The sequence below is a fragment of the Scyliorhinus canicula genome, chromosome 1 (assembly GCF_902713615.1).
Source record: "Scyliorhinus canicula chromosome 1, sScyCan1.1, whole genome shotgun sequence".
In the NCBI taxonomy this organism is placed as follows: Eukaryota; Metazoa; Chordata; class Chondrichthyes; order Carcharhiniformes; family Scyliorhinidae; genus Scyliorhinus; species Scyliorhinus canicula.
Genome location: NC_052146.1, coordinates 302,150,875 through 302,169,280, shown reverse-complemented (window position 1 = coordinate 302,169,280; position 18,406 = coordinate 302,150,875). Strand labels below are relative to the sequence as shown.

The following is an 18,406-nucleotide window of genomic DNA, read 5'->3' as shown; positions in this document are numbered from 1 at the left end:
ATTTGTAAAAACAAAGCAAAATGCTGCAAACTTATTTATAAAAGATGGGGCTTTCTTTGCCAGACAGAATGGCAAAGATGGGACAGGGAGAAGAGATTCCCTCCTAATTTGTAGCACGATTCTAACAATGTACTTTGGCTCACATTTCTAATAGTCACAAGCAAATACTGACTGACCACTTCAATTGTTGAGTCTTTTCCCTGCAGCATCTACGTGAATGCATTCCCCATGTTAATTTATACAGTGAAAACCCATTTGACATGAATGTTTCGGACGTGGTTAGCTTTTGGGGGAACACATAGTTATGTCACGTTGATGAAATGCTTGCTCATGTTACGGACATCTGTATAATGAGCATAACTTCAAATCAAGGCACTGTCTGATTGTTCCTGGGGCGTCGGCAAATACTTAAACATCCCATAGCTTGCACTTGTAAAAGAGGAAGGTCTCCTGTCCTGCAGGCCGACATTCCTCTCTGAATCGATATCACCAAATAAATGCTGGTTACTGCAACGGAATGGAAACACTTCAAATATAATATTTTCAGTCTGATAATGTGATATGTCCGCACACACAGGTTTTCATGGCTTTTTGTGCGATTGCGTTATTGATTGGGTGCACAGGAAACTAAGCTTTAGGCTACTGTGAGCACATTGGTTTCTGCTGTCAGATTGACGTCAAATCCCCATTAAATGTTCAGAATGAATAATCTATGTTAAGATGTGCTTGTTGCCAGCACTGGGGGGGGCGGGGGGGGGGGGGGGGGGGGGGGTCCGTCTCATGTACAGCAACAGATCATTACATTATATCTTGCTGCACACAGTATCAATGATCTAACTGCTGGAAAACTTGGATGAGTTTCCGATCTTACCCTGAGGCTTCACGTTGTACAACGACGGGTCAATTATTGGTATGGTCTGTGGCACTGGTTGTATTGTTGGAGTATTCGGCAACACTGCAAAAAAGAGGAAAGGAAAAGTATTGGGAAAAGAACAAGTGAGATTTAAAACACTGCAGCAGCAGAAAGCAGGAGCTTCACTATGAAGAGAGGCCCAGCAGAAATTTCTCCTCATAAAAGTCACTGATTATTCCGAAATGGCTCTTTACTGCTTAATGGGATTGCAGTTTCCATTTTAATTAAATTGCATCAACTATGCAATCTCGATGTGGCAATTTAGCCAGCTCATATTACTAATATCCGTGCCAGACCCTCTACTTTTAAAGCTAATGAAACTCCTGCAAAAGTGCTTATTGGTTGCACAAAGACATGCGATTCAATCTGACAAGATTTCCAAAAAAAAGGACACTTATTAAAAAAAACATGCACAAGGATCGCACATGCCTTTCATGATCATTGTTTAAAATATATAATATCCCTTTCTTCCCCCCCCCCCCCCCCCTTCAGGAGACTCACTGACATTTTAGTACTGTATTATTACATCTCAAAGTGAGATGTAGTAGGAAGTAATGCAGTACAACATACGCTCCTTACTCAGAGCCATACTAGATGTGGCAACAATAGAGAAAATGCAAAGTCATTTGTCCTTCTGAGCCTCAGTTAAGTCCAGGCCATGAAACCTGTGCATACAAACAGCAGCTTCTGTGATTCCACTGCACCCTCTATGATATTGTAGCTGTGACAGTGTAAGTGTTAATCCAATGGGATTTTTTTTGGAAGAGGGCAAGGTCCATTTCCTTATACTTTCTCTTTTCCTCAATTAGGTCTCAATTTCCAAAGCCATATTCCTTGCTAATGGTGGACAACCTGCATCCATTAGCATTGCCAGAAAGCCAGTCTGGCTTGCCACAGTTTTGCTTCCTTTCTCATGTTGTAGACAAGACTGATAACTGAGTGCAAGAGGGAACATAACTTGATTACATTACCACTTCATTAAGCCACGGAGTAATGAAACCAGGGTCATATCACATTTTAGAGGAACTATGAGACGTCAGTTGGCAAAGTTAGTGTGCATCTCAGTCACGCACACCAGAACACCACAGTTTCAAGTTCCTGTTTTTGTGCAGAGTTGGTTGCAGGTGGGATGAGTTGGTGAAAGGCGTCCCAGGATAAGCAAGGAGACAACTCGCCTGGGCTGCTCTTGATCGCTACACAGTGGAAAGTGGCCATGTGGGCACTGGAACGGCATTTACGGGGCCTAACGCCCGGTCCCAGGGGTAACAGAGGCGACAAAAGCAGGGAGAAGGCACAGTGAAGGAAGATGTCGAGAACAAGTAAAAAAAACGGCCGTGAAAAAAGCAGCTGAAAGTCTGTCGGGGAGTGGAAAGTTCACCGCGGGGACGGCAAGAAAAGTGGAGGCTGGGGCACCAAGGGAGACCGCGTTGCCCACGGCTGAAGAAATGACTAAGATGATGGCCGCGGAACTCGAAAGGCAGTTCACAAAACACATGGAGGCGATGAGGAAGGAGATGGGGGCGGTATTGAAAGTGCTGGTGGAGGAGGCGATTGCCCCGGTGAGGGCGGCGGTATTGAGTGGTGGAGGTACTGGAGCAAGGCGAGGCGTGAAGGAAGTGGAAGAGACATTGTTGCAGCACAGCGATCAACTTACCTCGATGGGGAAGGAGATGTGGAAGGTGCTGGAGATCAACGAGGGTCTGCGAGCCAAAATGGACTACTTGGAAAACAGATCCAGACGACAGAATCTGAGGATTGTGGGTCTTCCCGAAGGAGTGGAGGGCCCGAGGCCGACTGAGTATTTTGCCACGATGCTGGCGAAGCTATTGGGGGAGGGTGATGATCCCACCCGATATGAACTGGATCAGGCTCATCGGTCGTGGAGCCCTGTACCAAAGGAGAGTGAGCCGCCAAGAGTAGTGACCCCGTGTTTTCGTACGTACGATGTGAAGGAGAAGGTCCTGTACTGGGCAAAGCAGAAGCGGGTGGTGCAGTGGGCTGGAGCTGGTATACACATATATCAGGACTTTACGGTGGAGCTGGTGAGGCGGCGGACTGCCTTCAGCCGGGTGAAGAAGGCGCTGTACATCAGTAAGGTGCGGTGCGGCATAGTGTATCCAGCTAACTTGAGGGTGACCTACAAATCCAAGGGCTTTTATTTCGGGACGGCAGAAGCAGCGGAGGAGTTTGCGAAGGCAGAAGGACTGTGGCTGAATTGAGAAGTGGTCATGTACGGATGTAGCCTCATATAGCTGTATTTTTTCACTGCGGCGGGTGTATGTGCTAAATAAGCCAATGTTGCATATACTTGGACAAGGGAAGAGAGGGACTTTCACTTGCATTGATGGTTCTTTGGAGTTTGGGTGTGTATGCGGGGTTTGTGTGCTAAAGGGGATTTCTTAGTTTTCCTGGGGCCGGGCAAGGGGGAAAGAGACCCGGGCAGGGGCCGGCCAGTGAACGGGATTAAGGTGGGGGGAGGGGCTGCGGCCATCGGAGCCTGGCCAAATAGGTCCCGATGAGTCTAGCCAGGGTAGAAAAATGGGGGGGGGGGGGGGGGAAGGAACAGAGGTTGGGGGGGACGATTTTTCTAAGAGGAAGTGGAGGAGCTGTGGGGGGGGGGGGGGCTTGCAATGCATGGGTGTCATCTACAATACTCTTTCGGGGATTGGATGGCATTGAATGTTAGGGGGAGTGAGGGGGTGGGAGGGACTCTATAGGTTAATGGGTGACCATAGACGATTCCTAATTCCTTTCTCCTTTATTTCTCCTTTGTTTGTCCCACCATAGGAGAGTTTGTTCTATTTGATGTTTGTATTGTCAGGTGGGTCGTTGCTTGGGGTGGTGGGAGGTTGGGATTGTTGTTGTTGATAAGGAAATTGACTTTGTATTTGTTACCATGTACTGCTTGTGGGTGGGGTGTAAATTCTGGAGAAAATGTGAAAATGGAGAATAAAAATATTTTACAAAAAAAAAGGGTGGGAGTGATGCAGCGAGGTTTAGGGCGAGAATTCTAAAGCTGAGGGCCTTAGCAACTGGAGGCATGGATATCACTGGAAATTGGAGTTGTGCAAGAGGCTAGAACGTGAGGAACACAGAGATCTCGGAGGTTTGTCGGGCAGAAGGAGGTCACTGAAGTAGAGAACGTAAAGGCAATGGGGGTATTTAAATACAAGGATGAGAATTTTAAAATCAATGCTTTCAGGGACCAAAAGTCAATGCAGGACAGTGAGCACAGATGCAATGATTTAATAGGACTTGGTACAAGTTAGAATATGGGCAGCATTTTTGGGTGAATAACAGCTATTTGTAGAACTGGACCTCAAGTGAAAAGAAAACTAAGTCCATAACACGGTTATCCTCACTCCTGCATCTTTGTGATGCTGTAGGTCATGCTCTGCCTCTCTCTCCAAAATTCTGTTCATGAAGGAGCAGTGACAATACAAAACATCTAGGGCTGGATTTTCCATTTGGCTGTGTCATGTGAGTGTCCCTTTAAAAAGGTCTTTGGCTTATCACATGGCTTCAGTGATGTCATCGTGGAGCTGGACTGTGGCTGTGTGAGCTGTTTTTGGTTTCGCTTTCAGATTTGACCGCTGTGGACTCAGGGAGGAAGAAGTGTTTTGTTCCTGTCTCTATTTTAATTTTAAATATCTGTTCTAGTAATAACCCATGGATTATAGCTACCTGCTGTTTTGGAAACTTAATAGATATATTTTGCTTTCCAGAAGTGTTTAAACCTGCTGGTGAGATGGGGTCAGAATCTCAGGAAAAGCCGGTCTTATTCAAGTGGGAATGCAGAGTGCTGAGTCACGCCCTTGAAAAGGGGTTTTGGTTCATGAGATTTTGTTTTTGAATTGGAACAGTTAAGGGGGAATTCATTAAGTGTTATACATAGGTTACTGTAGCTGTGGGTATATTTATCTTTGTAATTGATAAAAATTCTTTCTATGTGTTTATATAAATGTTCTTAGAATAAAGCTTATTTTGATTAAAGTGTCCAGGAAGACTGTTGAATCACACATCAAGTGAAGGCTCTTGTGCTCCTCCTAGCCAAATTCAACAAAAAGTTATAGACCAGGTGAACTCCATAATGTACTTTGGAGTTTCTAAACCTTGGCCCATAACAACCGAATAAGTGTTCCCCCCGGAAGTGAATTGTGTGTAACCTGCATCCCGGCTGGGGGCACTATTTGTTCCGAAATTCAGGAGATGCAAATGGGCCGGTATTCGGCATTGGATTTGCTGGGATTGGAATTCATATTAAACAGTCTGACAAGCTGGAGCTGCTTACTCTCGTTCAAGCCAAGATGGCGGCTCAGAGAAGGCCTGCGCCCAGATTTCAGGAGTCTGAATTGAACTTACTGCTCAATGCCGCAGAGAGGAGACACCCTCCTCCCCACGCTGGGCTGCAAACTGAAGTCCACCCTCCTGAACAGTGCCTTGGAGGAGGAGGCAGAGGCAATCAGTGCTGCCATGCAATGTCGGAAGATGAATGACCTTGAGAGGCCGGGCATCTTGGTGGGCCTGGTCCGTACTGAAGGTAATGCAGTCCGATGCCTGGCGCATAGGGCACCCATCATGGTTCGGATACAACGGTACGCAGACGTTGGAGTGATCCCATGCAGGTCCCCTCTCGAGCCCTGGAATGAGCCAGAGGCATAAAGGTTCAGGGTGACCATCACCTTAACAACCAACAGGTTGTGCTCTTCTCCATACCACCGCAGTGCCAGATGAGTCACCGGCATGTGGAGGGGATGGTCAAGTGTGTTGCCAGCCACCTCCATACGAAGAGGCTTGTGTGTGGGCTGGTCCTACACCTGGGGATGACCGAGGCAGCTTCGTTGCAGTGGCCTGGATGTTACACACCGAGTGTGACAAAGAGCTGGTTAGGTTTCCTGACTGGGGACAGGATGGATGGGAGCAGGGCACAGAGAACAGGCATGACTTGGAGATGGCTTGCAATCCTGAGGGGTAGGTTAGCTGATAGCTTCACTGGTGAGGCCTCTACTCTGAGTGAGGCTGTGTGCCAGGCAAAGTGCCAAAGGCAGGTGGATTGGCACCAATTAAGTTATATTATAATTTATAGCCAAGAGCGCCTGCAGAAAGGTGAGGACATGCACTAAAATGATCTCAAAGTGGGTGCAGGGGCTTCAGGAGAATTTGGAGAATGCAAACAGATGTGAGAGGAAAAGCCAGGTATTTATTTGGCCTAATCAAGCTGAATTAACACAGGTTTACCACGTCAACTTGTACAAAACGTTCTCACGAGTTTTGCAGATCGGAAAAGAGGCTGGTGCAGTTTCATCTCCAAAATCTGAAAATTCAGTTTTAATAATGTATCAGATATATCTTGAAAAGGGTGCTGCATCCAATGTGAACCCTACTAATGTCAAAGGCTCCGGTTGTAACATCATGTTGGGGACTAATGGAATCTCGAGAGATGTGAGCCATGGCCAATTTCTAGCTGCCCTGCTGGGGTGCTTCACATCACTCAATATGATCTGCCATGTTGGAACAAAACTGTTTCAATCTGCTTACTGAAAGGAATGCCAGCTCAGAATAGCAATTTCCTTCCTGAAATTGTTCCAATCGGCTTACACCATACAGCCAAAAACCTATGCTTGTGGGTTCCTTTCAAGATTCCAAATGGAAAGCTGCCTCTAAAGCCAGAATGGGAAAAGGCCAAATCAGCCAGTGATAGTTTGTCGATTTCCTTTTGGGTTAGTAGAAGGTTCATCTCAGGAAGCATTACCTCCAATTGCAAATGGAGAACCCACTGCGGTGACAGTCTACCACAATTACTTAATAGCCAATTTATCTGGTGACAATCGAATCCCCAAATAATAAAATGATGCATCTGAGAAACATAGTCTATTAACGTTCTCAGCGGAAACTGCAGCAGGTACAGACATCAGAATAATTTTGCCTTTTTCCATTAAGATTTTAATCGGAGTGTCCAGTCCATGTTTTAAACATGGGGCAATTCCACCACCTCAGGCCATCATCAAGCATTGATACAGTCTCATGTACTACTACCTATACCAGAGGTCATGACTCAGGATGGGAGAGAAGCTTTCGGCTTCCCTTTCACTATTAAACAATGGGTTGCATTACCACACAAACAAATTAGCCAGGAGACATAGGGGAATGCAACGCTGGTCAATTCCAAACGCCATGCTGAGACAGAAAATTAAATAAAGGAACACTATTTAATTGGCAACCTACCAAGAGAGTTCTGCCAACTGAGTTTCCTTTTGTTATGTGTCATCCTGCTATTGTTGCATCCAATTTGACAGACAACAGGGATCTTAATTAATTTTAATTACGATGGAAGGTTGTTTGGGGTTGATTCCCTCACATATGTTTTTATAAAATCTTATTCCGGCAGGACAAATTGAAATACCCAAGAAAAGAATAAAAGGAATTAGCGTTGGAGTAAAGAGAGAGCTGATTAAAGCAGAAGGCAAATTTGATAAGCCTTAGCTTATCAAGAATAAAGGGACCGTGGCATTTTGTCCATAGAAGGCAGAGGGGCAGGATAATAGGTGGTGAAAATGGCATATGGAACACCCGCTTTTATCAATTGAGGTATAGATTACAAAAGCAAAATGATGGAGATGTATAGGGGCTGTTTAGCACAGGGCTAAATCGCTGGCTTTGAAAGCAGACCAAGCAGGCCAGCAGCACGGTTTGATTCCCGTACCAGCCTCCCCGAACAGGTGCCGGAATGTGGCGACTAGGGGCTTTTCACAGTAACTTCATTTGAAGTCTACTCGTGACAATAAGCGATTTTCATTTTCATTTCAACTTCGGTGAGGCCACAGCCCGAGTACTGTGTGCAATTCTGGTCGCCACATTGTAGGAAGGATGCAACTGCACTGGATCGGGTGCAGAGAAGATTCACCAGACTGTTGCCTAAGATGGAACATATAGGATAAGCTTGGGTTGTTTTCTCTGGAGCAGAGAAGACTGAGGAGTAACCTGAATGAGGTACATAAGGTTATGAGGGGCATGGACAGGGTGGATAGGGAACAGCTTAGTTGAAGGGTCAGTTACGAGGATGGGCACACAAGTTCAAAGTGAGGGGTGCGAGGCTTGGGGGGGATTTGAGGGAAAATGTTTTACACAGAGGGTGGTGACGGTCTGGAATGCACTATCTGGGAGGGTGGTAGAGGCGGGCTGCCTCACATCCTGTAAAAAGTACCTGGATGAGTACTTGGCACCCTATCCCCATAACCCAGTAACCTGATTTAAGTTTTTAATAATAATAATAATAATAATAATAATCGCTTATTGTCATAAGTAGGCTTCAGTGAAGTTACTGTGAAAAGCCCCCAGGCGCCACATTCCGGCACCTGTTCGGGAAGGCCGGTACGGGGATTGAACCTGCGTTGCTGCTTTGTTCTGCATTACAAGCCAGCTGTTTAGCCCACTGTGCTAAACCAGCCACAAAGGGGCAATTTAGCATGACCAATCCACCTAACCTGCACGTCTTTGGACTGTGGGAGGAAACTGGGGCACCTGGAGGAAACACACGCAGACATGAGGAGAAAGTGCAAACTCCACACAGACAGTCAACCAAAGCTGGAATTGAACGCCAGACACTGGAGCTGTGATGCAGCAGTGCTAACCACTGTGAACAAAGCTTTATTCATCTCAACCTCATAAATCTATCTGTTGCAGATGCAAGTGCCCATGACAGCACTTGTAGGAGTGAATACCACCCATTTACCTGTGGAGATGAAATCCAGTCCTCACATTGAGGCAGCCCTGTTGTACAGTATTACCAACATGCTAAATGGAATAGACTCAGAATTGATACAGCATCTTAAAAGCATCCACAATGTTGTGGGCTATCAGCAGCAGCAGAATTGTAATGAACCACAATCTGTAACCTCATGACCCAACATATACTTACCATTCCCATCAAGCGAGAGGGACCAACTCTGGTACAATTAAGAGTATAGGAGACCATGCCAGGAGTAGCACTAGCATTCTTAAAAATGAGATGTCAACCGAGTGAAGCTACAATACAGGACTACATACATGCTAATCAGTGAAGCAGCATGCTAAAGACACAACTATACAAATCAACAAACAACAGATTAGATCAAAGTTCTGCAATCCTGCCACTTCCAGTCATGAATGGTGGTAGACAATGGAACAACCTGACGAGAAGGCTCCAAAAACATCACCATCCTCAGTGAAGGGGGAGCCCAGCACATTGCTGCAAAAGACAAAGCTGAAGTATGTGCAAACATTTCCAGCCTGAAGCAGCAAGTAGTTGATCCATCTTGGACTCCTCCTGGGGTCCCCACCATCCTAGATCCCAGCCTTCGCATAATCTCAAGAAACGGCTGAAGGCACTGGATGAAGTAAAGGCTTGATCCCACGCAGTACTGAAGACTTCTGCTCCAGAACTAGCTGCACCCTTAGTTAAGCTGTTCCAGTACTGCTCCAAAATTGGCATCTACCCAACAATGTGACAGATTGCCAGGTCTGTTATGTCCACAAGAAGCAGGACCAATCCAATCAATTATTACCCTATCAATCTACTCTCAATCAACAGCAAAAGGGGCTGTTTAGCACAGGGCTAAATCTTTGGCTTTGAAGGGAGACCAAGGCAGGCCAGCAGTACGGTTCAATTCCCGTACCAGTCTCCCCGAACAGGCGCCGGAATGTGGCGACTAGGGGCTTTTCACAGAAACTTCATTTGAAGCCTACTTGTGACAATAAGCTATTTTGATTCATTTTTCAAAATGGCGTTAAGTTGTTGTTGACAGTGCTATCAAGAGGCACTTACTCAGCAACAACCAGGTCACAGATATTCAGTTTGGGCTCTGCCAGAGCCAGCCAGCTCATTACAGCTTTGGTCCAAACATGGTCAAAATAACTGAATTCCAGAGAAAAGCAAGAGTGACAGCCCTTGACATCAAGGCAACAATTGACTTCAGCGTAGCATAGAGGAGTCTGCAAAATTTGAAGTCAATGGGAATCGGGAGGAAAAATCCACGGATTGGACTCACGCCGAGCACAAAGGTTTTGGTTGTTGCAGCACAATTATCTCCGTCCCAGCATATTGCTGCAGGAGTTTCTCAGCGCCGTGTTCTAGGCTCAACCTTCTTCAGCTGCTTCATCAATGACCTCTTCTCCAACATAAGGTCAGAAATGGGGATGTTTGCTGACGAGTACAAAATATTTAGTACCATTTGCAACACCTCAGTTACTGAAGCAGTCCCGTGCAATGCATGTAAGCAGCAAGACATGGACAATATTCAGCCTCGGGTTGATATGTGAAAGTGACATTCAAGCCACATATGTGCCAGGTAATGACCACCTCCAGCAAGAGAAAATCTAATGATCTCCCATTGTTATTCAATGACATTACCATCACTGAATCCCTTATCCTCCATATTCCGAGGGTTACCATTGACCAGAAACTGAACTGGAGTAGCTGGTTAATAAATACTGTGACAAGAGCAGGTTAAGGGTTGGGAATTCTGTAGTAAGTAACTCTCCTCAAGATTTCCCAAAGCATATCCACCATCTACAAGGCACAATTCAGGAGTGTGATGGAATACTCACCAGTTGCCTGGTTGGTGCAACTCCAACAACATTCAAGAGGGCTGAAGGGCCTGTACTGTGCTGTACCATCCAGGATAAAACAGCATCCCACCTACCACCTTAATCATTCACTCTTGCAAACACAGACGCACAGTAGTTTCAGTGTGTGCCAGGTACAAGAAGCACTATAGCAACTCACAAAGATTACTTTGGCAGCACCTTCCAAACCAGTGATCTCTACCAACTAGAAGGACAAGAGCAAGAGTGGGAGGTTTCCCTCCAAGCTATTTCACCACCCCAACTTGAAATATATGGTGTCAAAGTCCTCAAACTCCTTCTTAATAGCATTGCGAGTGTGGTGTGCAGTGGTTCAAGGTAGTACTCATTACCACTTTCTCGGGGGCAATTAGGGATGAATATTGAATAGTGGCCTTGCCAACAACACCTACCTCCCACCTCTTAAAAAAAAACAAAGTCAGCCTCTAGTGCATCAATGAACATCCTGGGGATACCATTGATCAGAAATTGAACTGGACGAGCCACATTAGTACTGTGGCGACCAGGGCCGGTAAAAGCTAGGACTCCAACGTCGAGTAACTCACCTCCTGACCCCAAAAGCCTGTCCACCATCTACAAGGCACAAGTCAAGAGGGCAATGAAATACTTTCCACTTGCCTGGATGAGTGCAGCTCCAACAACACTCAAGAAGCTCGTCACCATCCAGGACAAAGAAGCCCCGCTTGATTGCTCCTCCTTCGACAAACATTCAAACCCTCCACCACCGACAAACAGTGGCAGCCCTGTGTATACTTACAAGATGCACTGCAGTAACTCACCAAGGTTCCTTTGACAGCACCTTCCAAACCCACGACCATTACCATCTAGAAGGACAAGAGCAGCAGATACCTGGTTCCCCTCCAAGTCACTCACCACCCTGACTTGGAAATATATCGCTGTTCCTTCACTGTCGCTGGGGCAACATGCTGGAACTCCCTCCCTAACAGCACGGTTGGTGTACCTACACCTCAGGGACTGCAGCGGATTCAGAAGGCAACTCACCACCACCTTCTGAAGGGCAATTAGGGATGGGCAATAAATGCTGGCTGAGCCAGCGATGCCCACATCCAGTAAATGAATAAAAAAAGAGATATTAAAGCAAAGTCCCATCTGTCCTCTCAGAGGAGCAGAAAGATTGCCCGACACAAGAACAACAGGGGAATTGTCCTCATGCCCGGACTAGTACTTATATCAAAATTCCGAAAGCAGGATGTGTGGCCAGTTATTTAATTGCTGTTGGGGAGATCTACCTTTGCACAAACTGGCTACTCTGTTTACTAACATTAAAATAATTACAATTTTAAAAAATACTCTATTGGCTGTGATTCACTTTTGGGATATCTGGAGGAAAACGAAAGATGCTATAATCAGTACAAGCTCTCTTCTTTCATTATAGCTTTCAGTGGACAGCTGGATGCACGGTCCCTTTAAGAACCCTTGCTGCACCCTCTGAAATTCATTTTTCTCAGAATACGCACAATATAACAAGAGGCTTGGTGCCCACTCAGCAGAAGAGTGTTTCATTTCAATATTCTATCAAGGCTGAACAGTATGGACTGCAGTGTGCAGTAAAGACAAATGAGGCATTGTGCGCATGAATGACCTAGTCTGAGAAAAATGGCTATTTTGTAATAGCATGCTATTTGCTGTAGAAAGTGGACTACTATCTTCATTGGGTTAACATGACTTACAGCAGGACAGTGCGAGCTGTGAGAGTGGGGGTTGGGGAGGGAAAACCTTTTGCAATCTGGTCCCAATTCAAACTGATTCACTTTTCAGTGCAGAATTCCCATTTTGCAGTTCTGTTTAGTGCGAACTACAAACTAACCTGTTTCTTAGTGCAAAATAAAAGCACTTTTGAATTCTCAGGAATTAGGACAATGTTTTACAGAAGTTAGAGTGAACTATTGGTCCTTGTTCTGATAACACAGCTCATTTTGCAAAGCTGGAGATGATTCCTGCGAAGATTTCCAAACCAAGATCTCTCAACATAATAATATAATAATCTTTATTGTCTCAAGTAGGCTTACACTGACACTGCAATGTAGTTGTTATGAAAATCCCCTAGTCGCCACACTCCAGCGCCTGTTCGGGTACACAGAGGGAGAATTGAGAATCTCAAATTCACCTAACAAGGACGTCTTTTAGGACTTGTGGGAGGAAACCGGAGCACCGGGTGGAAACCCGTGCTTGTTAGGTGAATTTGAGATTCTCAATTCTCCCTCATCTCCAGCTTTGCAAAATGAGCTGTGTTATCAGAACAAGGACCAATAGTTCACTCCAACTTCTACAAAACATTGTCCTAATTCCTGAGAATTCAAAAGTGCTTTTATTTTGCACTAAGAAACAGGTTAGTTTGTAGTTAGCACTAAACAGAACTGCAAAATGGGAATTCTGCACTGAAAAGTGAATCGGTTTGAATTGGGACCAGATTGCAAAAGGTTTTCCCTCTCCAACCCCCACTCTCACAGCTCGCACTGTCCTGCTGTAAGTCATGTTTCTACAGCAAATAGCATGCTATTACGTGTAGGTAAGGTGGACTGGTCATGCTAAATTGCCCTTAGTGCCCAAAAAGGTGAGGAAGGGTTATTGGATTATGGGGTAGGGTGGAAGCGAGGGCTTAAGTGGGTCGGTGCAGACTCAATGGGCCGATTGGCCTCCTTCTGCACTGTATGTTCTATGTTCGACACTTTCAGTGAGGGCTAAACTCACCAAACATTTCTCAGAAATGCACATGGAAAATAGGAGTAGGCCATTCCACCCTTTGAGCATACTCTGCCATTCATTATGTTCGTAGCCTATCAGCTGGGGCTGGTTTTGCACAGTGGGCTAAATAGCTGGCTTGTAATGCAGAACAAGGCAGCAACGCGGGTTCAATTCACGTACCGGCCTCCCCAAACAGGCACCGCCGGTGAATGTGGCGACTAGGGGCTTTTCACAGAAATTCCATTGAAGCCTACTCGTGACAATAAGCGATTTTAAAAAAAAATTCAATATCCTGATCTCGCCTTCCCCCTCTATCCCTTGATCCCTTCCCCCTCTATCCCTTGATCCCTTTAGTCCCAAGAGCTATATCTAATTCCTTTTTGAAATTACACAATGTTTTGGCCTGAACGACTTTCTGTGGTAGCGAATTCCACAGATTACCAGTCTCTGGGTGAAGAAATTTCTCCTCACCTCAGTCCTAATGGTTTACTCTTATTCTCAAACAATGACCCCAAGTTCTGGACTCCCCCACCATCGGGAACATTCTTTCTGAATCAGCCCCATCTAATCCTGTTAGAATGTTATATGTTTCTCTGAGATTCCCCCTCACTCTTCTAAACTCCAATGAATATAATTGTAATAAACTTAATCACTCCCCATATGACGATCCTGCCATCCCAGGAATCAGCCTGGTAAACCTTCTCTGCACTCCTTGTATAGTAAGAACATCCTTCCTCGGATAAGGGTACCAAAATTGCACACAGTATTCCAGGTGCGGCCTCACCAATGCCCTATCCAATTGCACTACTGACATTAGTGGTCAATAGTTCCCTGTTTTTTCTCGACCTCCCTTTTTGAATAACGGGCTTAAATTAGCTCACTCGGCTAAATCGCTGGCTTTTAAAGCAGACCAAGCAGGCCAGCAGCACGGTTCGATTCTCGTACCAGCCTCCCCGGACAGGTGCCTAGGGGCTTTTCACAGTAACTTCATTGAAGCCTACTCGTGACAATAAGCGATTTTCATTTCATTTTCATTAGCTACCCTCCAATCTGTAGGAACCATTCCAGAGACCAAAGAATTTTGGAAAATGACCACGACTATTTCTTGGGCCAATTTCTTAAGTACTCTCAGATGAAGATTATCAAGCCCTGGAGATTTATTAGCCATTAATTTCCCTCCAACCATTTCTTCACTAATACTAATTTCCTTCAGCTCCTCACTAAAGCTTGTGCGCCTCAGAACTTCCGGTCCATATTCATGTCTTCCTTTGTGAAGGAATAAATCAGGCGTGTATAAGTATCCATCTTTGGGATAAATTAGGATAAATAGTCGGCACAACATCGTGGGCCGAAGGGCCTGTACTGTGCTATGTTCTATGTTGCTCAATTAACTTTCTGAGAATGAATCTGGCTCTCATCTGATTATTTCTGTTGCTATTAATTAATAATACACGTTATGGTTGTCCACAACTGTTCTTCTTGTGGAGCTTGATGTGCCTCTTGTGGGAATTAGGGTCAGAGGGTCGGTGTCAGGAGTGCGTCGGTATTTATAATGGTCCCTGTGCCAGTGTTTCCAGAAAGTCCCTTGAAGTTCATCAACTTGTGCATGCGCACGTGCTTGAAGCACAGCAGAGCATGTGTGTGAAAGCGAAATTGTGAAAGCATCTCACCATAAACACAATAGAAAGCTTCATATAATGAAAGACGTTTTAAGCTTTTAACATGCATCTACCCTTCTGATTCTGGTAAAAAAAAACCTACATCCGAACAGCCAAAATTGGAGCAAAAGTAGGTCATTCAGCCTCTTGAGCCTGCTCCATCATTCAGTAAGGTCATGACTGATTTGTTTGTGTTGAGTTTCACAATCCGCATCTACCCCCGAGAACCTTTGATTCCCTTGCCAAATAAGAATCTATCTATCTCGATCTTGAAGATATTTGGTGACCCCGCTTCCACTGCCTTCTGTCGGAAAAACATCAGAAAGAAATTCTCCACGTTTCTGTCCTAAAAGCGTGAACCCTAATTTTAGAACAGTGCCCCCTAGTTCTGGATTCACCCACAAGAGGAAGCGTCCTTTCAATGTCCATCTGTCAATGTCCCTGAACAGGCGTCGGAATGTGGCAACTAGGGGCTTTTCACAATAACTTCATTTGAAGCCTACTTGTGACAATAAGCGATTTTCATTTCATTTCATTTTTTCATCTTGTCAATACCGTTCAGGATCTTATACATTTCAATCAAATCACCCCCTCACTCTTCTGAACTTTAGTGGAAACAAACCCAGTCTTTCCAACCTATCCTTATAAGACAACCCGCTCATTGCAGGTATCAATCATCCTCTCAACTGTCTCCAACGCATTTACATCTTTCCTTAAATAAGGAGACCAAAACTGTAGATGGTATCTGAAGTAGTCTCACCGATGCCCTGTATAACTGAAGCATAAAACCCTTATACTTTGATGTTCAATTGTTCCTGTAATAAAGGACTGCATTCAATTAACCTCCCCAATCACATGCTGAATGTGTAGGCTAGCGTTTTGTGACTGAAGCCCGAGGACACCTAAATCCCTCTGCTACTCAGCATTCTGCAGTCATTCTCCATGTAAGTAATACTCTGCTTTTTTATTCTACCTGCCAAAGTGAACAACTTCCCACTTTCCCAAATTGTACTCTGCCAGGTTTTTGACCACTCACTCAACCTATCTATCTCCATCTGCAAGCATCTGCAAACACCGTTTGTTTTCTTCACAACATACTTACCTAATTATAGAATATTTTGTATCACAAATTGGCACCTTTTTAGCCAGTTGTGCCTGCTCCTGCTCTCAAAGACCTATCCACTGCTCTCATTCCTGCACCCACTCCTCACATCCTTTCAAATTTATATCTTAAAATTATTTTCCCACTTTCCTTTTAAAACCTTGCCAAGAATTCTGCGTCCACCACTGTTTGCGGAAGGATTTCCATATCCTAACAACCCTGTGTAAAAGCAAAAGGAAAATGCTAGTCGATCTTTTTATTTTTTGATTGCGTTTCTACATAATATAAAGAACAGAAAATGCTGAAAATAATGTGCAGCAATCTGAGCTGAATCTGGAAATCTGAAATATAAACTAAAAATGCTGGAAATACGCAGGTCAGAAAGCATAAGCGCAAAGAGAAAAAGAGAGCTTCATTTCAGGTTGACGTCTTTTCGCTATAAAGTCCAGATAAAAGGTCACCGACTCAAAACATAAACTCTTGCTTTTCTATCTCTGCTGCTGCTCCAGGTTAATATTTCCAACATTGTGCGTTTATCGTTCAGAATTCCATTTTTAATTTATGCCTTCCATCCTCGATAGTCCATCTTTAACATCCAGAATCTTAAGGACCCCACCACAGATCTGACATCCATCCTAACGGGTGATGCCCAAAACTGGAATCATTATTCTACTGCACTTTGACCTGTAATTTACATACATTCCTTAGTTTTATCTTCAATATATCTACAAGTCACAAAACCCCAGTAATTTAAAAAAATGAAACAGAATCAGCTTTATCTACTTATTTGTCTTTGCACTGTAACAGAAAATTCTGAATCTGGACCCCTCGCTCTCTCTGCACTGCTTTTGCAGTTTTACCATTTCATAGTATATTTCTGCTCCCGATTCTTTAAAAAAAAAAATTTCAATTAAGGGGCAATTTAGCGTGGCCAATCCACCCACCCCGCACATCTTTTGGCTTGTTTGTGGGGGGGGTGCGATCCACGCAGAGAAGGGGAGAATGTGTAAACTCCGAACAGACAGTGACCCGGGGCCTGGATCGAACCCGGGTCCTCGGCGCTGTGATGTAGCAGTGCTAACCATTGTGCCACCCTCTGCTCTTGATTCTTGTTGACAAATGTAACAGTTCACATTGCTCCACACTACATTCCACCTTGTATCTGCCAGTCCATTAACTGTTTTTTCTGTCAACTGCACCCCTTACTTTACCATGATCGAAACTGTGATGATATGGAATGCGCTGGCTGAAGAGCGATTTGAATAAATACATGAAAAAGGAAAAAAAAAAGCTGTAGTAAAAGGAGGGGGAACAGTACTAATCGGATAGAGTTTACACAATTCGAGGGTCGAAAGGCCTCCTTCTGTACTGTACCACTCTATGATTCCAAACTGAAACTAGTGGTGGCCCCAGCACTGAGCCCTGCAAAAGGTCAGTTTCCAGTGACCCAGCCCAAAAGCCATCTGTAAAACCACTGCTCTTTGCTTTCTGCCCTTTTAAACAAAAATAATTCATAGGTCTTGGGCATCACTGGCTAAACCAGCATTTATTGCTCATCCCGTATTGCCTTTGAGAAGGTGTAGGTACACCCGCAGTGCAGTTAGGGAGGGAGTTCCAGGATTTTGACCGAGCAACAGTGAAGGAACGGCAATAATAATTTCCAGATCAGGACGGCGGATGACTTGGAGGGGAACCTCCACGTGGCGGTGTTCCGAGGTCTCTGCTGATCTTGTCCTTCTAGATGGCTGTGGGTTTGGAAGGCACTGAGTTTTTAAAAAAATTCTCTCCATGCCACCACATTCCTCTTTTGATGGGAATAAATATGATTTTAGAGCTTTGACATCCTCACCATATCGTTAACTGCAGATTACTGAAGAAAGTCTGTGTCCATACGCAGCAAGTTCAGAAGAAAATTCAGGCTTGGGCTGTCAAGCATAGTGGTTAGCACTATGGCTTCACAGTGCCTGGGTCCCAGGTGCGATTCCCGGCTTGGGCCACTGTCTGTGCGGAGTCTGCACGCTCTCCCCGTGCCTGTGTGGGTTTCCTCCGGGTGCTCTCGTTTCCTCCCACAAGTCCCGAAAGACGTGCTGTTAAGTAATTTGGACATTCTGAATTCTCCCGGTGTACGTGAACAGGCGCCGGAATGTGGCGACGAGGGGATTTTCACAGTAACTTCATCGCAGTGTTAATGTAAGCCAACTTGTGACAATAAAGATTATTAAGATTATTATAAGTGACAAGAAACGTAAGTGCCACGGAAGTACATGGCAATCTCCAACATGAGAGAATCAAATCATTTCACATGACATTAAAGTGCCTGAATCTCCCATTATCAACATTCAGGGGGGGGGGGGGGGGGGGGGGGTTGGTACAATGGTTTATGTTTAGATCTTCAACATGACCATT

At 44.9% G+C, this 18,406-nt stretch overlaps 1 protein-coding gene across 2 annotated transcripts in view; it reads right to left on the bottom strand.

Annotated features, from left to right (window-relative positions):
- Positions 1 to 18,406, bottom strand: part of vta1 (vesicle (multivesicular body) trafficking 1) — a 172,061-nt gene that overhangs the window by 26,442 nt on the left and 127,213 nt on the right. Inside the window, exon 7 of one of the 2 annotated variants that reach the window (XM_038816588.1) lies at positions 872 to 955. The exons of the other annotated variant lie outside the window; for it this stretch is intronic. Within the exon in view, the coding sequence (XP_038672516.1) occupies positions 872 to 955 (84 nt within the window). The remainder of the gene's footprint in view (positions 1 to 871; positions 956 to 18,406) is intronic. 2 annotated transcript variants of the gene reach the window in all.